Here is a 27,276-nt window from a genome sequence, read left to right on the forward strand (position 1 = left end):
ATTTTTTGTTGATCAAAGCTGGACAGCCCTGATTAGCAAAAATGCACTGTTACTTTAAAAGCTGCTGCTCAGTCAGCTCTTACAGGAACAACGTCATGATAACGGCAGGGGTCTTTACATGACCCGTCACTACCATGGTAACCATTAGCGCCCCGTGATCGTGTCATAGGGCCGCCGATGGTGGCGAGGAACTGGGTGATCCCCAGCGCAGCCATTTAAATTGCGCTGTAACATTTTGACAGTGTGTTCAAGGGAGGCGCTGGTGGATCACCTGTTAGCTGCACATGTCTACTGTTGGAATCAGCAGACATGTGCAGGGACCACCGCTGCTTCAGCGCAGCAGACAGCGGTAATCACCGCGATATGACCAGTGACATACCAGTACCTCTATAGTGAAAATGGTAAATAAAAAAAATATATATATTAGTGTAATTGTACTTTTTTCCCTAAATTTCAATAAACTTGACACTTATATATTTTTTTTCCCGCTTTCCAGTACATGACATGATAAAATGAATGGTGTCATTCAAAAGAACAACTCATCCTGCAGAAAAAAATTTCATACGGCTATGTGGATAGAAAAGTAAAACAGTTATTGCGCTTGGAAGAAAGTGAGGAAAAAGAAAAACAAAATAGCCCAGTCAGGAAAGGGTTAAGATAAATCCAAGATCTGATTCCAGAATTTAATCTCCTCTGAAAATCGATTAATACAATGTTTTTATAGGGAAATAATTCTGCCTTTATAGATTTCACAATAAATGATCCATGAGCTGGACATGTTCCCCCAAAATGAAAAGTTGGGGTGAAGACTGAATAGAACGTCTTAATGCAAATAACGAAGAAATCTGAGTTCTCTAATCCTCCTTGTATGACGAGTCCATCTTTAATATCTGTAACAGTAATAATTCCCTTTTTTATCCAATGTTCGGCACAGGGTAATTGTTAGAAATGTGGGAGGTTAGTATTATCCACAGTGAGTATATGGGGGCCGGGCAGCCCACCCACAGGAGCTTTTCTAAATGCCTCTCAAAATGTAGTTATCAAAAAAGGACAGAAATTATTACATAAAGTTTGGTTATTTTACTTTCAAGAGCCAGAAAGATATTTTCTGTAAGAATTCTACAAATGTCCGTTATATAAAAACTTGTACTGGAGCCGCCATTGTGGAGTCTGAGAGGCCAGAAAATAAAAATATCCCCTTATTACAATTGTAAATGAAGATAACCATTTGACGATCAGTGTGTTTCTCATTTTTGCACTTTTCTTTTTTACTTGTCTTCTTCCAAGAAACATAACTTTTTTTTTCTGGCAACATCGACGTGTTAGCATTTTTTTTGTGGGACAAGTTGTACTTTTGAATGACACCATTCCTTTTACCATATAATGTACTGTAAAAAAAAGTGGGATGAAATGGTGAAAAATGCAATTCTGCCATTGTTTTTTGAGTTTTGCTTTTACAGGGTTCTTTTTGCTGTTAAAATTGTAGGAAACATAATTCTCACCTTAGTCTGATTACTGCGATACCAAACATTGATCCTTTTTTATTTTTTTTATTTTTTCCCTGTTTCAGTAAATAAACAAAGTTCTGAATATCGGGGTGAAAAAAATCATCTTGTGTTGCCATTTTCCGACACTTAATTACGGATTGGTTAAGTCTTTTATTGGTATCTTTTTGACCTACATACAATTTTTTTCTAGCTTACTATTCCTGTATTCGAGAGGCAGAATGAACAAACAGGGCCTACATCATGCTGTACACATTCCTGCTCTGAGGTCTATTATGACATTGTCAACTGGTTTAGTCTCAGTAAATAACTTACTTTTTCTACAAAACCTGCAATTTCTATGGATATTCTCGAAATGTTATACAAATAATTTAAAATATTTTATGCAAAAATAATAATAATAATGTTTATCCTTAACAGGTGACTGTACCAGGGCATCAGAGCGAGAACTGATATCCGCAATTTTTAATTCAGATGACTTTGATATCACACAAGACATAGCTAAAGTGAATGCCATTACTCCAGATATTCCATCATCCCTTCACGGCAAAGATCTATCATCTGATCCTTTTAAACAGGTCCTAACTTCCGATTCCTCAGAAACTAGTAAGAAAAATAAAATTCACAAAAGAAGCATTAAAAATGAAGCTGCTCTTAAAGCAAAAAAAACATTTTCAGATGCAGAATATCGTAAAGGTTTGTCCCTCAAAATGTCTTTTGTTACTCATAAACAAATTGACAGAAAGATGAAAAAATTGTCTTGTGCAGAGTGCGGGAAATATTTTACCTACAAATCACAGCTTGTTAGACATGAAAGAGTTCACACAGGGGAGAAACCATATTCATGTTCAGAATGTGGTAAATGTGTTGCATCAAAATCACATCTTGTTTCACACCAGAGAACTCACATAGGGGAAAAACCTTTTTCATGTTCAGAATGTGGGAAATGTTTTGCAGAGAAATCACATCTTGTTGAACACCAGCGAAGTCACACAGGGGAAAAACCTTTTTCATGTTCAGAATGTGGGAAATGTTTTGCATCGAAATCACATCTTGTTACACACCAGAGAACTCACACAGGGGAGAAACCATATTCATGTTCAGAATGTGGGAAATGTTTTGCAGATAAATCAGCTCTTGTTCCACACCTGAGAATTCACACAGGGGAAAAACCTTTTTCATGTCCAGAATGTGTGAAATGTTTTGCACAGAAATCACATCTTGTTGAACACCAGAGAACTCACACAGGGGAAAAACCTTTTTCATGTTCAGAATGTGGGAAATGTTTTGCAGACAAATCACATCTTGTTGAACATCAGATACGTCACAAAAGGGAAAAACCTTTTTCATGTTCAGAATGTGGGAACTGTTTTGCAGAGAGATTACATCTTGTTGAACACCAGAGATGTCACACAGGGGAGAAACGTTTTTCATGTTCAGAATGTGGGAAATGCTTTGTAGCAAAATCAAGTCTTAGTAGACACAAGAGAAGTCACATATGATAGAAGCCTTTTTAAACTCCCAATTTTAGTGATCTGCCATTTATTACATTTTCTTTATATCCACAATCTATACACGTGGTCAAAATTGTTGGTACCCATTGTTTAATGAAAGAAAACCACGCAATGGTCACAGAAATAACTTGAATCTGACAAAAGTAATAATAAATTAAAAATCTATGAAAATGAAGTAATGAAAATCAGACGTTGCTTTTCAACCATGCTTCCACAGAATTTCTTAAAAAATAAAACTCATGAAAAAGGCCTGGACAGAAATGATGGTACCCCTGAAAATAATATGACAAAAGGGACATGTTAAATTATGTGTACTAATAAGCATCATAACTGTCTATAATCTTGTAATCAGTCAGTGGGCCTGTTTATGGGGTTTCAGATACTCACTGTTGTGTTTGGTGACATGGTGTGTACCACACTCAACATGGACAAGCGGAAGTGAAGGAAAGAGTTGTCTCAGGAGATTAGAAAGAAAATTATAGACAAGCATGTTAAAAGTAAAGGTTATAAGACCATCTCCAAGAAGCTTGATGTTCCTTTGACTACAGTTGCACATATTATTCAGAAATTTAAGATCCATGGGACTGTAGCTAACCTCCCTGGACGTGGCCACAGGAGGAATATTGATGACAAATCAAATAAACGGATTTTACAAATGGGGAAACAAAGACCAAGTAGAGCGGACCTCATATTTGTTGTAGTATACATAGACCCCATAGAATACATACAGAAACTTGTGGACAACAAGGGGTATTTATCATGTTTTTGAAGTAAAACTAATGTACCACAGTTGTGAAAAAGTATACAGTTTTTATTTTTACAAAAAGTGCAAATATCAAAATCACATGTGATGACACTTAGTAGTTAGACATTCATAGTTAAAATCCAATTAGATGAGACCGAGAGAGAAAAAGGTCCCAGGGAGGGCGACAGACTACGCCTTAGCTAAAACTGGGAAGAAAGTGGTATTACTATATCGCAGGGGGGGCATATAAGTAACCAAAAGATATCAATAGTATATCCCCTGGGCTAGTGGAGTGATGGAATGTACATACATTAAACAGTAACCAAAAGGATAAGGTCCAAATCAGGGCCTGAGTACACCAGTATGTAACACCATCAGAAAATACATAGCATAATCTTAGATAGAGAAAAAAATTATACAGTGGTGGGAAAATTGGCACCTGAAGGACCTACCTGTGGTATGTATAGCACCCAAAAAGGGAGTCTGTCAGACCCGGTCCCAACACGTGTTTCACATGTTCTTCAACGGGAGCCCGTGACCAGCAGTGTGCCGGCGGTGTATAAATAGAGGCAAAGGGCGGGGACTCGCTGTGGTAATCACCGCTGTACCTGGACTCAGCTGATTGAAGTGCTTACTTCGATCCGGCGCTATGGCTTCTGGGTATGACGTCACTAGGAGGCTTTCCTGGAACCCGGAAGCCATATCGAGTGCCGGCTATCGGAGGGATATGCTCGCTCAGCTGAGTCCAGACACAGCAGTGATTACCACAGCGAGTCCCCGCCCCCTGCCTCTATTTATACACCGCCGGCACACTGCTGGTCACGGGCTCCCATTGAAGCACATGCGAAACACGTGTCGGGACCGGGTCCACTTGTGAGGCTGACAGACTTCCTTTTTGGGTGCTATACATACCACAGGTAGGTCCTTCAGGTGCCAATTTCCCCACCACTATATAGTTTTTTTCTCTATCTAAGATTATGCTATGTATTTTCTGGTGGTGTTACATACTGGTGTACTCAGGCCCTGATTTGGACCTTATCCTGTTGGTTACTGTTTAATGTATGTACATTCCATCACTCCACTAGCCCAGGGGATATACTATTGATATCTTTTGGTTACTTATATGCCCCCCTGGGATATAGTAATACCACTTTCTTCCCAGTTTTAGCTAAGGCGTAGTCTGTCTCCCTCCCTGGGACCTTTTTCTCTCTCTGTCTCATCTAATTGGATTTTAACTATGTATGTCTAACTACTAACTGTCATCACATGTGATTTTGATATTTGCACTTTTTGTAGTAATAAAAACTGTATACTTTTTCACAACTGTGGTACAGTAGTTTTACTTCAAAAACATGATAAATACCCCTTCTTGTCCACAAGTTTCTGGATTTTACAAATGGTAACAAAAGAGCCCACCAAAACTTCTAAAGAGATTAAAGTTAAATTTCAAGCTCAATGAACATCAGTGTCAGATCGCACCATCCATCATTGTTTGAGCCAAAGTAGACTTTATGGGAAATGACCAAGGAGGACACCATTGTTGAAAAAAAAGATAAACATAAGAAAGGTAGACTGGAATTTGCCAAACTACATTTTGACAAGCCACAAAGCTTCTGGGATAATGTCCTTTGGACAGATGAGACAAAAATGGAACTTTTTGGCAAGGCACATCAGATCTATGTTCACAGATGGGAAAAATGAAGCATATCAAGAAAAGAACACTGTCCCTACTGTGAAACATAGAGGAGGCTCTGTTATGTTCAGGGCTGCTTTGCTGCATCTAACACAGGGTGTCTTGAATCTATGCAGGGTACAATGAAATCTCAAGACTATCAAGGGATTCTAGAGAGAAATGTGCTGCCCAGTCTCAGAAAGCTTAGTCTAAGGTGGGCTTTACACATTGCGACATCGGTAACAATAAATCGTCGGGGTCACGTCGTTAGTGACGCACATCCGGCGCCGTTACCGATATCGCAGCGTGTAAACCCTAGGAACGACTATCACCGATCGCAAAAACATCAAAAATCGTTGATCGGTGACACGTCACTCCTTTTCATAATATCGTTACTGCTGCCGGTACGATGTTGTTTGTCGTTCCTGCAGCACCACACATCGCTGTGTGTGACACCGCAGTAACGACAAACATCTCCTTACCTGCCTCCACTGACAATGCGGAAGGAAGGAGCTGGGCGGGATGTTATGTCCCGCTCATCTCCGCCCCTCTGCTTGTATTGGCTGGCCGCTTACTGACGTCGCGGTGACTGCTGCGACGCTGAACGCACCTCCCCTTTGAAGGAGGGATTGTTCGGCTGTCACAGCGACGTCGCCGACCAGGTATGTGTGTGTGAAGCTGCCGTAGCGATAATGTTCGCTATGGCAGCAATCACCACATATTGCATGTGTGACGGGGGTGGGTGCTATCGCACTCAACATCGCTAGCAATTGCTAGCGATGTCGCAGCGTGTAAAGCCCGTCTTAGTCACAGGTCATGGGTCTTGCAACAGGATAATGACCCAAAACACACAGCTAAACACACCCAAAAATGGCTAAGAGGAAAACATTGGACTATTCTGAAGTGGCCTTCTATGTGCCCTGACCTAAATCCTATTGAGCATCTTTGGAAAGATGCAATTAGCAAGATTTCAAAGCAGCATATCAACACTGCAAAATGGCAATCATTAAAATATAACTTTTACTCAATTCTCTAAAATGTGGTCAAAATCACAATTACAAAACAAACAACCAACCAACATATATAATCTTAAAAGATTTGACTCCTCCTTTTTCAATCAGAGGATATATAGGCCAAAAAAACACCGCTAATAGAAATCGGATTTATCTCACCAATTTTGCTTTTCAATGAAGTTAATAGGGTCCATTCATTTACATTATCATAGCGGAGCCCAAAAGGATCTGATGTGTCTCCCGACGCGTTTCAATCAACTCTCCAGGGGAGTAAATAAATGTATTTCACCCTATTCACCCTATTAACTTCACTGAAAAGCAAAATTGGTGAAATAAATCCGATTTCTATTAGCGGTGTTTTTTTGGCCTATATATATCCTCTGATTGAAAAAGGAGGGGTCAAATCTTTTAAGATTATATATGTTGGTTGTTTGTTTGTTTTGTAATTGTGATTTTGACCACATTTTAGAGAATTGAGTAAAAGTTATATTTTAATGATTACCATTTTGCAGTGTTGATATGCTGCTTTGAAATCTTGCTAATTGCATCTGATACACATTGAATATTTATCCAGTGGCTATTTATACATCTCTGGAAAGAGCTGAAACATGCCATCTTTAAAAGACAACCTAACATGAGACTACTGGAGCAGTTTGCTCTTGAGGAGTGGCCAAAATACCTGTCGAGAGGTGCAGAAGTCTCATTGAAAGTTACAGGAATCGTTTGATTGCAGTGATTGCCTCAAAAGGTCGTGCAACAAAATCTTAAGTTAAGGGAACCATCATTTCTGTCCAGGCCTATTTCATGAGTTTTATTTTTTAAAAAATTCTGTGGAGGCAAGGTTAGAAAGCAATATCTGACTTTCATTTGTTCATTTTCATTGATTTTTAATTTTATTACTTTTGTAAGATTCAAGTTGATTCTGTGACCATTGTGGGGTTTTTTCCCATTAAATGAGGGGTACCAACAATTTTCACCGCGTGTGTACATGTCAGAATCTACACTCCATTACCTTTTTGTAGGAAAGTCTGATGTGATCCATTTTTTACAACAGTTCCCATATAGAAGGTTTTTCACCATCATTGGGAACGGATTACCTTCTCTATACCTCAATGCACATATTATTGGGTATAAGGGGACTTTGATTTTAAATAGTTTTCAATTGTCTCAAACACCTGACCCCCCCCAAAATTTACACTTTATAGCATAACAATCATATATGATGGGTTACCCCTTAATTAACCACCAGTGATACGCCTTTTAATGGTAGTCCAGGGTACTTATTCTGCAGCCCTGTTAAAAAGCGGGCACTGAGGAATAAATACCCTGAACAACTAATAAGTGAGTAGCACCACCCTGCAGTTGAAATTCCTGCGAGTGACAGCTGTACATCACACCTGACACCCGTGGGCAACTTCCCCAATTTCTGGAACCAATCAAGGCGGATTAACCCCTTAATCCAGCATCTAGAGTACAGCAGTGTATGAGATCAGTGATCAAACTAAAAAATATTCATGTCCAACATGTTACTTGTATCATGTCCAACAGTGAGACTAAGTAAAAAAAATAAAAAAAAGTTAAAGAAAATTTGCAAAAAAGAAAACCGAACAAAACACACAAAAAAGCCCACACAACATCACTGCTACATCGGGGGCTACATGGTACAGTTACGTGACACACACGTCCCCCATGACATCATGGCTTACAGCCAATCATAGGGGAAAATGAATCTTGGTCACAGGCCCCTTTTATAAGCTCCTCATTCCCTGCGAGGGTCTTTTTGCCTCTTCATCCTTGGCTCTCTCTTTTCCTCTTTGGATGGCCACACGCAAGGGCAGTAGGACCGTGTGACCAACATGGATGATTAACATCACTAAAGGGATAGATAGTGTTGGGTGGGCTATTATATGATGTGAGTGCTATAGTCTGCTGGGGTGGTAGTTGTGGGTTTAATATTGTACTTGTAAAGATATTATTTACTGGTGTTTTCCTGTTTTGAATGTGTATATAATTTAGTATATGCTGTTCATATTGATTACATGTGCTAGTATTATATAGTGTATTAAGCTTAGTCTTGTTAGTGAATAATAAACTTGTTATATTTTATCACAACAAAGTGTCTTGAGTCTACACATGTTTGGGATACACCTGGTAGCTAGGACAAAGAAAAAGTAAAGCAAAAGTATCAGATGAATGATACCCTTAGGAATATATACAGTATATCTGTGATATTGGGAATAGATCCTTTGTGTAGGAATAAGTATGTTTCCCTCCCTTTTTTCCCCTTATGATGTGGGAATAGCCAGCCGTTTTGCACTGTGGCAGGACTATTCCCCTAGTATAATAAAAGGAGGATTATTCCCACCTGTAGTAAAGATGAGGTCTTTTTGCATCCCTTTTACAATACGAGATCATGACAATGTAGTTGCAGGAAGTTTTGTGCTGGATTAGTATGTGTCTGCTCAACCCTATAACTGATAATAGTTCAGGATGGAATGAAGTATTATACTTAGGTATCTAAACATCACCCATTGTGGCAACTCCTCCCTGCCATACTGTAACCGTGTCCATCCACAGAATATACCATCTTCATCTTGGCATCCTGGAACTGCCTGGTGTCACAACTGGTTGTTGGACCTGGCCACGTGTCTTGCTAAATTCTCCTAAAATAGGGTCTGAAAGCCCGTACTTATGAAGCGCTCACTGATATCCTAATCAGGCACGAATACTAAGATTCTTTATAGCAAGATATTATTTATTTTAATAGCACATGAATAATCAATGGTACATAGGCTTTAGAACTACTTTATAGTCATAGAATCTTATACAATAACAGAAATATGCATCAACATTACCGTATGTTGTAGCACTTCCTTTCTCATCGGAGGAACTTGATTAGTGAGAAGAAAATCAACCAGGCCTCTGCATCACAGGCGCAGTGTGTCCACTTGAGCGTCCTGGAAATATCCCTGTCTCACTAAGCGAGTCCTGTATTTTTATACCAAACTTTGTACATTGTGGTGTCATATGCACTGAGTATTGCAATTGGTGACCAGCATGTGATTGCTGAGCCATGGTCATGTAACCTGACCACACAATGCTGTGGGCACCAGTAGCTTCCTTCACATGTTGCTGGATTAACCACTGGTTTCCTGCATATGTTGCAATGAGCCGTAAAGCCGTGAATTTTACATCGCTAGTTTCCTACACATGTTTCTAACTAACCACTTGTTTCCTGCATATGTTGAACTGTAAGCGTTCCTTCCTCATAATAGTGGTTTGTTCAAGACCTACTTAACACGTACTCTTCATCATGGTGAAATCGGGTCAACCAGAGGATACCTCTCTGATACTGAGTTTAGATGGATCAAATAAGACCTGTGATCTATCTTTTGATTAGGATTCCTATCTAATCACACTCATTCTTCAGTCATATCACATTGGTATCACAATCGGTCCTTGATTATTTTCCATCATCAGTATTCCACTAGAGGAAGATCACTCAGAAATCACCATACCATAACCAAGAGGCATCGCTTTTAATAAGACACTATCATTGACTTTGCCACAAATTTTGCTTTCTTGGTTTGTTTGGATAAACGTTGAATCACAAATATAATCACTTTCACTACTATGTATATTAAACTAAATGGAATATTATCTGAAAAGCTTCCTGCAAAAGCCCCATTACCCATCTTCCTAACCCCTTAAACCAATTTGCAGGGTTTAGGAAGGAAAAGGTATTCACCCACCAACTATCTTTATTTACATCATTATCTTTTTGATATTTATCTCTTAATTTTTGTATGTCATTTAACTTTGCTCGTAGTTGTAGCTTGCCTTCGGGATCTATGTAATGGCAACAGGCGGGGCCTATTATCTGACACATACCCTCTTGGGTTGCTGTTAGGTAATCAAGTACCAAAGTATGCTGGTTAGTAACTATAATTAACTGCTGTTGTACAGCTACAGAAGTGTTTACTGTATCCAAAATTGCAAAAATTTGATCATCCAGATAATCAGTAGATTCTGCTAATTTATCCCACATTTGCATTACCAATGGATATAGGACCTAAGTACTGAAAATCTTAGTCGCTGTTCCCATTTGTACCACATGGGGTCTCCCTGATTCCCTTGGTTTATTATCTGCAGCTCTCTTGAATATCATGTGTTTTGGCAAAACCTGAGCATCTAATTGATCATAAGGTATTATAAAGGTGGCTGGGGTCAGACGAGCTAAAGTACAGCTTCCCTTGACTCCTACTGGGAGCCATTTATAGGCATCATACCCACATACCTATACCCAATACATTCCTCTAGGTAAATCCCATATAGCCGAGTGTTGCAAAACTAAACGATGAACCAAGTCAATGAAATACTAACATTTGATAACAAACACCACCCGGGCTGTTGTCCAACTGGGCTACAGTATCCTACATCAGGGTTATTACTGGTCGGATCATTTGCTCGATATTCAGAGGAATCATTACACATTAGATTCCCAGATATGTTACTACAAGTTTCACTAGTCCCCTTTATGAACATATTGGCATAAGGCCATAACATATCATGAATTGTCCTTTCCACTAAGCTGGGTTTAAAAGCATCTACAGTATTTATAGCTGTCCCAAAACTTATTTTTATATTCTCCATAGGGAGGAATCCCAGGTTAGTCAGTCCAGTCTTATTTCTTGGTACTCAAATTCCTCCCTTCAAAGCCAGATATTGTAAATTGGTGACTGTTCCACTCAAATTGCCTTGCCACCACGGAAGATTGATTCATCCCACTACGGGAATGGGTACTGTAGTATTCCATAGGTGAACATTTAGAGTGTCTTTATCAGCAAGATGATCAGAACAACTTTTCCACTTTAAGATTTCCTCCATCGATACCGGGGTAGCCAGATAAGAGATACTGGTAGCTGTAGCCGGAGAATGTGTACAGATCCAACAATCTGTGTGTTGGCTACTGTTCAGCGCATCAGTTAAAATGTGATAGTGCATCAGAAATTTAATCGCCATAGGTTCCTCCTGATGTAGACTTGTCCATCCAACGACCAAAGAGGCAAACATCAAACACAGGAATTTCTCCATCTCATCACTATCGAGCTCTTCCCAGTAACAAATACCATGGATTCTGCTTATTTACAATACCATCTGCAAATAGAGATACACTATTATTCTCGAAAATAACATTTTTCTTGTGGAACATATTCCCACTTCTCCACTCCTGGTCTCATTATCAGGAGAGTACGATCTTTTCTGACCGCTATTACCTCTGCCTCTGAGGGCGGTCCTTGGAGGTTTTGAATCCATATTTTTACTCCTACATTTGTAATATTAGAGGATCCAAAACCTTTAGTACCCCGTATTGTTGCGGGGCAGTTCCTTCTCTTATCTCAGACAAGTTTATTGGAATTATCAACCTCTGAGCCACCTTCTGGTGTTTCACCAAGATCAAAGGTTCATTTCCCAAATTTAGCATCAGTAACTTGATTTCTAAAGTTCTCTCAGTACTCCACTAGGTTGCTGCCTTGCAGGGAAAACCCATCATCAAACCTGAGTATGTGTCTACTGCAGTGCAGACGTATTTACACCCGCTACTTTCTGGCAATAGACCAATGAAATCCATCTGCCAAATCTGTGCAGGTAATTGTCCTCGACCTATGTGTCCCATTACTGTATGTGGAACCTCCCTCTTTTGTGAATGTTGGCACACTGGACAGTGTAAAATGGTTTCTTTAATGATATCAAGAGTAAGAGGCACACCCCTTTCCTGAGCCTACCTGTAAGTGGCTTTTCTTCATCGTTCCTTATGGGAGACCCAGACCATGGGTGTATAGCTTCTGCCTCCGGAGGACACACAAAGTACTACACTAAAAAGTGTAGCTCCTCCCTCCGAGCATATACACCCCCTGGATGACCACATCTAGCCAGTTCAATGCTTTGTGTTCAGGAGGTCACACACACATGCATTCTCATCTGATTTTTGATTTTTGATTTCAAAGAGTTGGAAGAAAAGCGGGTCCAAGCTGGACTCCCGGCATGTCCCTTCTCACCCCACTGTGTCGGCGGTGCTGTTAAGGTTGATTTACAAGGCTGGAGCCTTACATGCCACGCTCCTTCACCATCCCTCGGGCTCTGGCTTGAAGTGGGAGCCATCACGGTTCTCTCTGCTTTGCAGGAGACCGGTCTCCATCCGCAGCCCTTTCAGGACCCTGCCGGACAGAGCGCTCACCCCTCAGGGACCTGGCCCTGCGTCTCATAAGCTAAGTATTGAGACGTTATTGAAGGGTCCCTTATGCATTTATTGTGGGGAGAGTGTGTTATGTCACTGTGCTGTGATTTCCGGCCGGTTCTCTGGTTTTCTCCAGAGAACCGCGCCGAGGGTGCCTGCTCGTCGGCCGCATGAGAAAATTTAGGCCCCGGCTTCGGCTGCGGCCTAGTTTTGTTTTCACTGCCCCTGCATGTCAGTCATGCAGAGGGACAGTGCGGCGCCGCCCACCGGCCGTTCAGCTCAGGGGAGGACACTCCTCTCTGAGGAGATGTTTCCCTCCCCTGTATTTCTCCTTGGCCCTCCGGTTCCCGCTCTTGGACTAAACCCCGCCCCCCCTCCTCACTCCGGCGCCATTTTATCAGCGTTTACACACTGATCGGCGCTGGCTGCTGCAGCTCTGCATCTGTCTGGGGGTCCAAGCTGTGGAATCCGGAGGGCACACAAAACGGTCTGGTAAGCCACAACCTCTGGTTGTGGACTTTATTATACACTCTCTGGGGGTCATTCTGAAGGAGTGTGTTCTTTACTGCAGAGCCTCCACCTCAGCAGCATGTCTCTCACTAGGAGCAAGGCTGCAAGGCTTTACTCTATATGCACTGCATGTCAGCTCATACTGCCTGAACCGAGCACATATCCACATTGTGATGCCTGCTCTAACATGGTGGTGCCTCAGCCTGGAGTCTCCCCAGGGGTCCCTCCGGCTGCTCCGGCCCCGGTGGCTGAACCCCCGGCTTGGGTAGCATCGTTTTCTAAAGCTATCTCCCAGTCCTTTGCCGACTCCATGGGACAGCTGTCCCGGACTCTGCTGACCATGCATCAGCCCCCTTCTCAGGGCGCCTCTGCTGCTCCGACTCGCTCTGCAGAGCTCACAGAGGATTTTTCATCTGTTCCCAGACCCCGTCCTCCTAAACGGAGACGCAGGGACTCTTCTCCTTCCTCGTCCCACGGCTCTGATTCATGAGCTGAATTGCAGGGCGAGGAGGATGCCTTTACTGTGGGCTCGGACGCTACCTCTATGTACCCCATTGATTTATCTGAAGGGGATGCGGATGTTAGTGACTTGATTGCGTCCATTAATTCCATACTGGACCTCAATCCGCCAGTATCAGAGGAGCAAGCCTCTCTGGTAGAAAAACACCAGTTTACCTCACCTAAGAGAGCAAGGAGTATGTTTTTTAACCACTCCAGTTTTCAGGCCACTGTGACCAAGCCCAGGGCCTGTCCTGACAAACGCTTCCCAAAGCGTAGTTCTGATGAACGTTTTCCCTTTCCACCAGAGGTGGTCAAGGAGTGGGCTCATTCACCAAAGGTAGATCCTCCGGTGTCTAGAATCTCAGCCCGGACAGTTGTATCTGTGGCCGATGGCACCTCACTTAAGGATCCCACTGACCGCCAGGTTGACCTTCTGGCCAAATCTGTATATGAGGCGGCAGGGGCCTCGTTCTCCCCGTCTTTTGCAGCGGTGTGGGCTCTTAAGGCCGTCTCTGCTTCTCTGGAGGAGATGCATTCCCTCACCAGGGACTCTATGCCCGAAATGGTTGCCTTAACTTTCCAGGCTTCGGCTTTTTCATCCTATGCCATGTCTGCCATTCTGGAGGCTTCTCACCGCACAGCGGTGGCTTCCGCTAATTCCCTCGCGATCCGCAGGATCTTGTGGCTTCGAGAGTGGAAAGCAGACGCTTCTTCTAAGAAGTACCTTGCTGGGCTCCCCTTTGCTGGGTCCCGGCTGTTCGGTGAACAACTGGATGAAATTATTAAGGAAGCTACTGGCGGGAAGAGTACTTCCTTGCCACAAACTAAAACCAGGAAACCTGTCCAGGGCAGGAACCAGTCGAGGTTTCGCTCCTTTCGTTCCTCTAACTGGTCATCCTCTAAGCCCTCAGCCTCGTCCACTAACTCAGCCAAGGATCGAAAACCCAGCTGGCGCACGAAGCCGCGTCCTCAGAAGAGCGGAGGAGCCGCTGCCACTAAGGCAGCCTCCTCTTGACTATCTGGCTGCGCCAGCAACGTCCTTGGTCGGTGGCAGGCTCTCCCACTTTGGCGACGTGTGGTTCCAACACGTCTCCGATCAGTGGGTGCGGGATATCATCTCCCACGGCTACAGGATAGAATTTTCTTCCAGCCCGCCAAACAGATTTTTTCTGTCCACTCCCCCCTGCTCCAAAGCCGCCGTCTTCTCTCAGGCCGTGGCTTCCTTGCAGGCCAACGTAGTAATTGTACCGGTTCCCGCCCGGGAACGGTTCAGAGGTTTCTACTCAAACCTCTTCCTAGTCCCCAAGAAGGACGGTTCCTTCCGGCCCATCCTGGATCTCAAGCTTCTCAACAAGCATGTTCAGGTGCGGCACTTTCGCATGGAATCTCTGCGATCGGTCATTGCCTCAATGACCCAAGGAGATTTTCTAGCATCCATCGACATCAGAGATGCCTATCTGCATGTGCCAATTGCAGTTTCACACCAGCGTTGGCTACGTTTTGCAATCGGAGAGGAACATTTCCAATTCGTGGCTCTCCCCTTCGGGTTGGCCACGGCCCCTCGTGTATTCACCAAGGTCATGGCAGCAGTGGTTGCGGTTCTGCACCTCCAGGGGTTGGCAGTGATTCCTTACCTGGACTACCTTCTAGTCAAGGCTTCATCCAGTGCAGACTGTCAGCGGAGTGTCTCGCTCACTCTCGCCACGCTTGTTCAATTCGGGTGGCTTGTCAATCTGCCCAAGTCCACTCTGACCCCGACCCAGGAACTTACGTACCTAGGGATGCAATTCGAGACTCTGCCGGCACTTGTGAAGCTGCCCTTAGTCAAACAGCAGTCCCTTCATCTGGCGGTACGCTCTCTGCTGAGGCCCCGCCGTCATTCCATCAGGCACCTCATGCAGGTGCTGGGTCAGATGGTGGCGTCAATGGAAGCGGTTCCCTTTGCCCAGTTCCATCTGCATCCCCTGCAGCTGGACATTCTCCGCTGTTGGGACAAGCGGACCTCTTCCTTGCACAGGCTAGTGGCTCTGTCGCCACAGACCAGGAGCTCTCTTCAGTGGTGGCTTCGGCCCCTCTCTCTGTCCCAGGGACGCTCCTTTCTGGCCCCGTCCTGGGTGATTCTCACCACGGATGCCAGTCTATCCGGCTGGTGAGCAGTGTTTCTCCACCACCGAGCACAGGGCACTTGGACTCCGTCCGAATCAGCCCTCTCGATCAATGTGCTGGAAATCAGAGCTGTGCTCCTAGCTCTCGTAGCCTTTCACCACCTGTTGGCGGGCAAGCACATTCGAGTCCAGTCAGACAACGCGACAGCAGTTGCCTACATCAATCACCAAGGCGGGACTCGCAGCCGCCTAGCAATATTGGAAGTTCAACGTATCCTTCAGTGGACGGAGGACTCCAAGTCCACCATATCCGCAGTCCACATCCCAGGCGTAGAAAACTGGGAGGCAGATTATCTCAGCCGTCAAACCGTGGACAGCGGCGAGTGGGCCCTGCATCCGGCAGTGTTACGGTCAATCTGCCGCAAGTGGGGCACTCCGGAAGTGGATCTAATGGCATCCCGGCACAACAACAAGGTCCCGGTTTACGTGGCTCGCTCCCACGATCCTCAGGCCTTGGCGGCGGACGCGCTGGTTCAGGATTGGTCCCAGTTCCGTCTGGCCTACGTGTTTCCCCCTCTAGCTCTCTTGCCAAGAGTCCTGCGCAAGATCAGAATGGAGGGCCGTCGGGTCATAATCATTGCTCCAGACTGGCCCAGGCGAGCTTGGTACCCAGACCTGCTCCGTCTGTCCGTAGAGGTGCCGTGGCATCTCCCGGACCGCCCAGACCTTCTTTCACAAGGTCCGTTTTTCCGCCAGAATTCTGCGGCTCTCAGATTGACGGCGTGGCTCTTGAGTCCTGGATCCTGATGGCTTCAGGCATTCCTTCCGAGGTCATTTCCACTATGACTCAGGCTCGGAAGTCTTCCTCGGCCAGGATTTACCACAGGACTTGGAAAATTTTCCTGTCCTGGTGTCGCTCTTCCGGCCATGCTCCTTGGCCGTTTTCCTTGCCGACCATCCTGTCCTTTCTACAGTCCGGTCTGCAGCTAGGACTATCCCTCAATTCCCTCAAGGGACAGGTCTCGGCTCTGTCAGTGTTGTTCCAGCGGCGTATCGCCCGACTGGCCCAGGTGCGCACCTTCATGCAGGGCGCATCTCACATCATTCCGCCCTACCGGCGGCCTCTGGATCCCTGGGACCTCAATCTGGTCCTCACGGCCTTACAGAAACCCCCCTTTGAGCCTCTTAGGGAGGTTTCTTTGTTTCGTCTTTCACAGAAAGTGGTCTTTCTGGTGGCCATAACTTCTCTCAGGAGAGTCTCTGATTTGGCTGCGCTCTCTTCGGAGTCACCCTTTTTGGTTTTTCACCAAGACAAGGTGGTTCTCCGTCCGACTCCGGACTTTCTCCCTAAGGTGGTGTCTCCTTTCCACCTTAACCAGGACATTTCATTGCCTTCCCTTTGTCCGGCCCCTGTGCATCGCTTTGAGAAAGCGTTGCATACTTTAGATTTGGTGCGGGCGCTCCGGATCTATGTGTCACGCACCGCTGCCCTTAGGCGGTGCACCTCTCTTTTTGTGCTGACCACAGGTCAGTGCAAGGGTCTCTCGGCTTCTAAACCGACCCTAGCTCGTTGGATTAGGTCGGCCATATCCGATGCCTACCAATGTTCTCAGGTGCCCCCCCGCCGGGGATTAAGGCGCACTCGACCAGAGCTGTCGGTGCCTCTTGGGCTTTCAGGCACCAGGCTACGGCTCAGCAGGTCTGTCAGGCTGCCACTTGGTCTAGTCTGCACACCTTTTCGAAGCACTACCAAGTGCATGCTCATGCTTCGGCAGATGCGAGCTTGGGCAGACGCATCCTTCAGGCGGCTGTCGCCCATTTGTGAAGTTAGGTTTTGCCTACTTCTCAGTTTCTGTTTATTTCCCACCCATGGAATGCTTTGAGACGTCCCATGGTCTGGGTCTCCCATAAGGAACGATGAAGAAAAAGAGAATTTTGTTTACTTACCGTAAATTCTTTTTCTTATAGTTCCGACATGGGAGACCCAGCACCCTCCCTGTTGCCTGTTGGCAGTTCTTGTTCCGTGTGTTTTCACCGGCTGTTGTTGTAGACAGAGGTTCCGGTTATTCCGGGTTTTACTCTATCTCTACTTGTGGGTGGATGTCCTCCTTCAGCTTTTGCACTAAACTGGCTAGATGTGGTCATCCAGGGGGTGTATATGCTCGGAGGGAGGAGCTACACTTTTTAGTGTAGTACTTTGTGTGTCCTCCGGAGGTAGAAGCTATACACCCATGGTCTGGGTCTCCCATGTCGGAACTATAAGAAAAAGAATTTACGGTAAGTAAACAAAATTCTCTTTTTTCTCCCAAATGTCCACTTTTCTGATGTGCCCAAACAGCTGTACCTTGCAACCATGCCTCTTTTTGCTTGTCAACTGTTGGATTGACTTGTCTGATGGATGCTGCTTTATCTGCTTCTGAATTAAACAAATGTTCAAGTGAGTCAGTAGGGACATGAGCATCGACATGAAATTCAGTGGTTTTGGAAGATTGAATAATCTATTCAATGTCTTGACACACTTCCTTGCCTCAAATCTCTTTTCCATGAATTAACCAATTGTGTTTTTTCCATCCCATCATCCATGTGGCTAATCCATTTGCTACTGACCAAGAATCGGTATAAAGATGGCACTCTTTTCCCTGTTCAAAAGATAATGCCAAGAATATGGCATAGAGTTCTGCATATTGGCTACTTTTGCCTTCCCCTTCTACTGACAGACATTTTTCCAATCTGGGATTATATGCAACACTTTTCCACAACCTTTTCCCACTCACATAACGAGCCGATCCGTCTGTGAACCATGCATGTGTTTGTTGTTTTTCGGTTAAATCTTCATTTGCTTTCCCCCACTTCACCGGGGATTCTTCTAGCATGGCAGCTTTGCTGGGAAAAGATCTCGCCTTCTCCCTTCTTGGCCCATTCCGAAATGTACCATTTCCATTTAATGATACTTTGTTCCTGGGCATGCCCCACCCTATTGGTTTTAGGATTGGACAACACCTACTGCATTATGGTTATTGCTGGTCTCAGCAATACCTCATGTTCAATGGTTAATTGTTCCATCTCCACCAGAGTCCAATAACAAGCTAACAATTGCTGTTCAAAAGGAGTGTATTTTTCTCCAGCATCTGGTAATTTTTTATTCCAAAATCCAAGAGGAACTCTTTTTTTTCCCCCCTTTGTTTTTGCCAAAGTGATCAATTGGCATACATATGTTGAACTGACACATGCAGCTCCACGGGTCCTGACAACATTGGCCATAGATCCACAGCTTGTTGTATCACTTCCTTGACCATCTCAAACGCATTTTGCTGTTTCTCTCCCCAGTGGAACTCCTATTTTTTCCTCGTTACTTTGTACAAAGGAACCAACATTTGTCCCAAATGAGGGATATGTTGTCTCCAAAAACCAAACAATCCAATATAAGACTGAGTCTCCTGTTTGGATTTAGGGACCGGAAAATTAACAATTTTCTGTCTGGCATTGGGCAAGATCTCTCTGTGCCCCTTGTTCCACTGAATCCCTAGAAATTTTACCACCTGAGACGGTCCTTGAACCTTGGCATCATTGATTTCCCATCCTTTACTCCTCATATGAGCAACCAGTTTTGTCAATTGATCTTTCACACTTTGCTCATCTTGTATTTGTATCATATATCTGAGATCTGCATTTCTGATGGTAGATCGAATCCATCCAAATGCTCTGCCACCGACCGGTGACAGATTGTGGGGCTATGTAGCCATCCTTGGGGTAACCTGATAAAGGTATATTGTCTCCTTAACCAAGTGAATGCAAATTGATCTTGAGCTTTCTCTTCTATAGGTATAGTAAAGAAAGCATTTGCCAAATCAATTACTGCATACCAAGTTCCAGAGTGAGTCTGAATATTTTCCACAATCGTTATTGTATCCGGAACTGCAGCTGTCAAAGGAGGAGTATTCTTGTTTAACTCCCTATAATCAACTGTCATGGGCCAGGAGCCATCACTCTTTTTAACTGGCCAGACAGGATTATTCCATGCAGTAGTAGTAGGGCGCATTACCCCATTACCTTTAATGGTTTCTCCTATCTCTCTGTGACCTCCTGGTATTCGATATTGTTTCATAGCTACCATTTTTGTAGCTGGATGCTCATGTACAGGGGGTATTTTGACTTTGACCACCACCACTGGTCGCATTTCCTTATGACAAGACTTAACCCCAAAGGAGAATTTTCCTTCTGTTAGATTAAGGGACACTTTTCACACTATGACATCGCAGGTGCGATGTCGGTGGGGTCAAATTGAAAGTGACGCACATCCGGCGTCGCAGGCGATATTGTGTGAAAAGCCTTTTTGATACGATTAACGAGCGCAAAAGCATCGTAATCGTATCATCGGTGTAGCGTCGGTCATTTCCATAATTTCGGAAGGACCAATATTACGATGTTGTTCCTCGTTCCTGCGGCAGCAAACATCGCTGTGTGTGAAGCTGCAGGAGCGAGGAACATCTCCTACCTGCGTCACCGCGTCTCACGCCAGCTATGCGGAAGGACGGAGGTGGATGGGATGTTTACGTCCCGCTCATCTCCGCCCCTCCGCTTCTATTGGCCGCCTGCCGTGTGACGTCGCTATGATGCCGCACGACCCGCCCCCTTAATAAGGAGGCGGTTCGCCGGCCAGAGCGACGTCGCAGGGCAGGTGAGTGCATGTGAAGCTGGCGTAGCGATAATGTTCGCTACGGCAGCTATCACAAGATATCGCTGCTGCGACGGGGGCGGGGACTATCGCGCACGGCATCGCAGCATCGGCTTGCGATGTCGTAGTGTGCAAAGTGCCCCTAAGAGTCATCACTTTTAGGACATCAATTCCCAAAATATATTCTGGTATAGGAACTACCAGCACCGTATACTTCTTGATAGGTAAATTACCTATCTTCAAAGCTACCTGTGTCTGAACCCTGGTGATCACTTGACCATCTAGTCCAGCAATTTTTACTCGATGTCCTTTTATTTTTTCTGGGTTTCCATGAATTAAAGTAGCCTCCGCCCCATGTCAATCAAAGCTGGGACTCTTTGAACATTCCCCCCTTTCCAATGTATGCTAAGATTGACGTAGGGATGCTCGTCCCTTTTTATCAAAAGGGGGGCTTGGCTGGCTACCTATGGTAAATCACTTCCTTCTGAACTTTCATTTACACAGACTTTAGTCTGTGTATTAGCCCTTCCTTCCGTGACCTTTGTGGCCACAGCTGCAGCCAGTAATTCCCATGGGTAAACTGACTGAAAATCTTCCCAAGACACTTTCTTTGGGGGGTTTTCCCCTTTTCCTTCTGATTTCTTTACCTTGGGGGTTTTTGAGCCCCCCCTCCACATTTGTATTGGTCACTTTCTTTGTGGATAGAACTTTCTGATTGTACAACTTCCATAATTCTCCTGTCTCCTTTCCATCAATCCTTTCCTTATTGATCCCGGCTTTAGGCAAAACCTGGAACATGTCTTTGCGAGACACCCATGGGGCCTCCCTACTGATTTCCCTTTCCAATCAGGATTGTTTGGCTTACTGTTACCAAGATGGCCTCCAGGGGACGGTTTATCCCACAGTCCCATATCCTGTAACTCCCTCATCCTCCCTAGAACTACACAGATTGATTCTCCATTCAGCGCTACAGTTAAGGTTAAAATAACTGTTTTGTATGCTGGAGGAGCATGTTTAACCAGCCTATTTCTTATTCTGGCTGAGGCGATACTTTTATGTACCGTTTTTTTTCGCTTTATAAGACGCACTTTTGTTCCCCAAAATTTTGGGGGAAAGTAGGGGGTGCGTCTTATAATCCGAAAATACGGATTATATACTGCAGGGTCCAGGGGAGGTGGGGCAGCTCTGGAGCGGTGCTGGAGGCTGAGGGAGGCTGGTAGAGGCTGTTGAGCTGGTTAAGGCTGCAGTGGGAGATCTCCTGCTCCCGCTCATATAATATGCACTGCCGCTGTCCATCACCTTGGTGCTGAAACCGCACCATGGTGACGGGCTGTGGGATCGGCGCATATTATATGTGCCTGTGCTCCCCTTTGATCACACATGCCCACCTGTGTTAGATATGGCCCCCATGCTGCTGCCCGTCGTAAAATAAAAAAACTCTTAACTTACCTCCTCCAGCGTGTCTCCCGGTGCCTCCCCGGTCTCCCTCCTGCTGCTGTGATCATGCACGCAGAGATCATGTCACTCTGCTGTGCCGACTACATGACCGGCACCGAAAACCAGGAAGTGCACTAGTGCAGGAGCTCAACCACACGGAGGGAGACACGAGGGAGGACAGCGCTGGAGAAGGTAAGGACAGAGTTTATTTTACTAAAAGCAGCAGCCTGGGGGCCATATCAAACACAGGGTGATGTGTGCCATCCACAGGGGGCCATGGGAAGAAATAGAGGCCGTGTTCAAGCCATAGGGGGCCATGGGCAGCAATAGGGGCCGTGTGCCAGCCACAGGAGGCCATGAGCAGCAATAGGGGCCGTGTGCCACCCACAGGGGGTCATGGGCAGCAATAGGGGGCCGTGTGCCAGCCACAGGGGGCCATGGGCAGCAATAGGGGCCGTGTGCCAGCCACAAGGGGCCATGGGCCAGCCACAGGGGGCCGTGTGCCAGCCATAGAGGACGTGTGCCAGCCATAGAGGACGTGTGCCAGCCATAGGGTACATGTGACATCACTGGGGGATGTGTGCCAGCACAAGGGGGCTATATTCAATATAAGGGGGCCATATCTAGATTAAGGGGGCTAATTTTAGGATGGGGGGGCTATGAGGGACATATACCCTATATGATTTGTTAGGTGGACACTGGCATTATAAGACGTACCCCATTTATTAAAAAAAAAAATTCTCTTTTCCTTCACCAAATTTGGGGGTGCGTCTTATAATCAGATGCGTCTTATAAAGTGAAACATACGGTACCTTGGTTTTATTTACCTTTCCTCTTCTTTTCTTGTACAGTCATATGAAAAAGTTTGGGCACCCCTATTAATGTTAACCTTTTTTCTTTATAACAATTTGGCTTTTTGTAACAGCTATTTCAGTTTCATATATCTAATAACTGATGGACTGAGTAATATTTCTGGATTGAAATGAGGTTTATTGTACTAACAGAAAATGTGCAATCCGCATTTAAACAAAATTTGACCGGTGCAAAAGTATGGGCACCTCAACATAAAAGTGCCATTAATATTTTGTAGATCCTCCTTTTGCAAAAATAACAGCCTCTAGTCGCTTCCTGTAGCTTTTAATGAGTTTCTGGATCCTGGATGAAGGTATATTTGACCATTCCTGTTTACAAAACAATTCCAGTTCAGTTAAGTTTGATGGTCGCCGAGCATGGACAGCACGCTTCAAATCATCCCACAGATTTTCAATGATATTCAGGTCTGGGGAATTGGATGGCCATTCCAGAACATTGTAATTGTTCCTCTGCATGAATGCCTGAGTAGATTTGGAGCGGTGTTTTGGATCATTGTCTTCCTGAAATATCCATCCCCTGCGTAACTTCAACTTCGTCACTGATTCTTGCACATTATTGTCAAGAATCTGCTGATACTGAGTTGAATCCATGTGACCCTCAACTTTAACAAGATTCCCGGTGCCAGCATTGGCCACACAGCCCCAAAGCATGATGGAACCTCCACCAAATTTTACTGTGGGTAGCAAGTGCTTTCTTTGAATGCCGTGTTTTTTTGCCTCCATACATAACACCTTTTGTATGACCAAACAACTCAATCTTTGATTCATCAGTCCACAGGACCTTCTTCCAAAATGTAACTGGCTTGTCCAAATGTGCTTTTGCATACCTCAGGCGACTCTATTTGTGGCGTGCTTGCAGAAACGGCTTCTTTCGCATCACTCTCCCATACAGCTTCTCCTTGTGCAACGTGCCCTGTATTGTTGACCGATGCACATTGACACCATCTGCAGCAAGATGATGCTGCAGGTCTTTGGAGGTGGTCTGTGGATTGTCCTTGACTGTTCTCACCATTCTTCTTCTCTGCCTTTCTGATATTTTTCTTGGCCTGCCACTTCTGGGCTTAACAAGAACTGTACCTGTGTTCTTCTATTTCCTTACTATGTTCCTCACATTAGAAACTGAGAGTTTAAATCTGAGACAATTTTTTGTATCCTTCCCCTGAACAACTATGTTGAATAATATTTGTTTTCAGATCATTTGAGAGTTGTTTTGAGGAGCCCATGATGCCACTCTTCATAGGAGATTCAAATAGGAGAACAACTTGCAAGTGGCCACCTTAAATACATTTTCTCATGATTGGATACACCTGCCTATGAAGTTCAAAGCTCAATGAGGTTACAAAACCAATTTAGTGCTTTAGTACGTCAGTAAAAAGTAGTTAGGAGTGTTCAAATCAAGAAATTGATAAGGGTGCCCATACTTTTGCACCGGTCAAATTTTGTTTAAATGCGGATTGCACATTTTCTGTTAGTACAATAAACCTCATTTCAATCCAGAAATATTACTCAGTCCATCAGTTATTAGATATATGAAACTGAAATAGCTGTTGCAAAAACCCAAATTGCTATAAAGAAAAAAGGTTAACATTAATAGGGGTGCCCAAACTTTTTCATATGACTCTACTTATTTTGTGCAATTTTTACGGTATCTTTTTCTGCCACATTCTGATAATGTTCCAATTTATCCTTCAACAGTCGGGTATTACACTCCAGAACTGTTTTCTGGCCACCTAATTCTATCATCTTTTGTTCCATCGGGGAACATTTCTTCTGCATCTTTAGATTACGCTCCTGCACCGAGCGATATGCACTTGCCAAAATCCAGATGCGCCGTCCTAAAGACACTACATCACCTGCTTTCACAGGGACACTACTGAGAACATTAACAACATCAGTAGGTTCACTACCCTTGAGCTTATCCTGCCATTGTTCTGCCAATCCACAATTGACCAATTCATGTGCTATAAGATTGTAGGGAGCCTCAGTCCAGCCGGGAATCTCCACAACATATCCTTACGTTTTCTGAACATTTTGACACTATGCAAAAAGATTGAAAAAAAATCTGGAAATTTGCCAAATATATATTTTTTTTAATTTCTAAATTACAAAAATTCGTTAATTACTTCTTATAGAAGTAATCCTGCCAATTTATGTCTTGCTAAATTCTCCTAAAAAAGGGGCTGAAAGCCCGTACTTACGAAGCGCTCACTGATATCCTAATGAGGCACGAATACTAAGATTCTTTATAGCAAGATATTATTTATTTTAATAGCACATGAATCAATGGTACATAAGCTTTAGAACTACTTTATAGTCATAGAATCTTATACAATAACAGAAATATGCATCAACATTACCGTATGTTGTAGCACTTCCTTTCTCATCGGAGGGACTCGATTAGTAAGAAGGAAGACAACCTGGCCTCTGCATCACAAGTGCAGTGCGTCCACTTTGAGCGTCCTAGAAATATCCCTGTCTCACTAAGCGAGCGCTGTATTTTTATACCAAACTTTGTACATTGTGGTGTCGTGTGCACTGAGTATTGCAATTGGTGACCAGCATGTGATTGCTGAGTCATGGTTATATAACCTGACCACACGCTGCTGTGGGCACCAGTAGCTTCCTGCACATGTTGCTGGCTTAACCACTGGTTTCCTGCATATGTTGCAATGAGCCGTGAACCCCATTGAAAACCTCTGGAATACAATCAAGAGGAAGATGGATAGTCACAAGCCATCAAACAAAGAAGAACTGCTTACATTTTTGCACCAGGAGTGGCATAAGGTCACCCAAAAAGCAGTGTGAAAGAGTGGTGGAAAGCATGCCAAGACGCATGAAAGCTGGGATTAAAAATCATGGTTATTCCACAAAATATTGATTTCTGAACTCTTCCTGAGGTAAAACATTAGTATTGTTGTTTCTAAATGATTATGAACTTGTTTTCTTTGCATTATTTGAGGTCTGAAAGCACTGTGCATTTTTTTTTGTTATTTTGACCATTTCTCATTGTTAGAAAATAAATACAAAATCGCTTGGAAATTTGGAGACATGTCAGTAGTTTATAGAATAAAGGAGTCATTTACATTTTACTCAAAAATCTAATATATAAAGCTGAATGTGTATGTGTGTGTGTATGTGTGTGTGTATGTCCGGGATAGGCATCCGTACCATCGCAGCTACAGCCACAAAATTTTGCACACTTGTGGCGCCCTGGACAAGCCAGGAAGTCACAGGTACTGCAACAACACACCCCACACCCCGGTTAGGCACATCAGCCGCACACACAAATCTTTGTTGCCTCCCTCCAGGGGCTGATGTCTACACCAGGTGGGGTGGAGCCAGGCGGTTGGCCCCACCCACCGAGGAGTTCACAGTCCTGGAGGCGGGAAAGGAAGTCAGGGCAGTTAGGGACAGTGAAAGTGAAGTAGTGAAGTGGTAAAGGAGCAGTCTGACCGTGTCCGGGTACGTGGCCCGAGCACATACAGCAAGGTTGGCAGACGGTGGTGACCGTCTGCAGGCGAGGCTGATTGACGCACAACCGTAAGGACCGGGGTCGGGCAGTGGCCCGCCGGTACCGAACCGGGGAGCAAAGAGAAGCCAGCACCATTCGGCAGGGCCTACGGACCCCGACCAGGCTTGGAGTCGCCGTTAAACCGGTCAAATCCGTCAGCGACTGGAACCTCCGGGGTTTCCCAGCAGCAAAGACCTGACTGAAGGCAACCGCTCAACCATGAAGGGAAATACAGCTACCGCCACAGCTAGAGTTCCTAGGGCCAGCGCCTGTGGGCAAACAGAGGCTCCTCTGGCAAACACACCGCTGGGGAGCGGGCTACCGGTGGGAAGCCATCGGGGCCGAAAACACAACACAGGTGCAGGGAGAGACAGTTACCGCCAACCTACCGGGAGTGACCGCCGCAGCCGTCTGTGGGACTCGTGCATTCAGCCATTTGTTTTACCAGAGACTCCGTGTACGTTACTGGCTGAGTGAGTACCACCATGCCGTCTGGCACTGCGCTGCCCCCGCGACCCTGCACCTGGCCAACTCCTGCCATCCACCTTCCAGTCCACATCACTGGGTCCCCGGACCACCAAAATCCCCCTACCCACGGAGGGGAGAGAAACATTCCAGCTGCTCCCTGTCATTGATCCCGGGATCCCCGTACAGAGCAGCGGTGGTGCCCCAACCTCACCACACACCGTGGGTGGCGTCACAAACCGACATCCCAAACCCCAACAAACAGCTACCCCTTTCACTCACGGGCGAGGAGCGCCGCTCGAGTCCCCGGGATCCGGCCCACCGCTCGAGCCACCGAGCAGCAGCAGCAGCCGGACCCGAGCCGCGCACCCCCCACCCGCGACACACACATACTTCTGGACCTCGAGAGCGTCATAGGCTATGTTTTGAGGGGAAATTTTAACCCCGCTCTTTACAGTTACTCGCCAAAAAACCTGCCTCCATTAAAGCGAATGGAGCCTGGAGCCGCAGTGC

General features: G+C 45.0%; 1 protein-coding gene across 1 annotated transcript in view; it reads left to right on the forward strand.

Annotated features, from left to right (window-relative positions):
* The window catches only part of LOC142312159 (uncharacterized), a 206,090-nt gene that overhangs the window by 87,125 nt on the left and 91,689 nt on the right, over nt 1-27,276 (forward strand). Inside the window, 1 exon segment of the mRNA XM_075351061.1 lies at nt 2,274-2,996. Within this exon segment, the coding sequence (XP_075207176.1) occupies nt 2,274-2,996 (723 nt within the window).

This window comes from Anomaloglossus baeobatrachus, chromosome 5, assembly GCF_048569485.1.
Source record: "Anomaloglossus baeobatrachus isolate aAnoBae1 chromosome 5, aAnoBae1.hap1, whole genome shotgun sequence".
Taxonomy (NCBI): Eukaryota; Metazoa; Chordata; class Amphibia; order Anura; family Aromobatidae; genus Anomaloglossus; species Anomaloglossus baeobatrachus.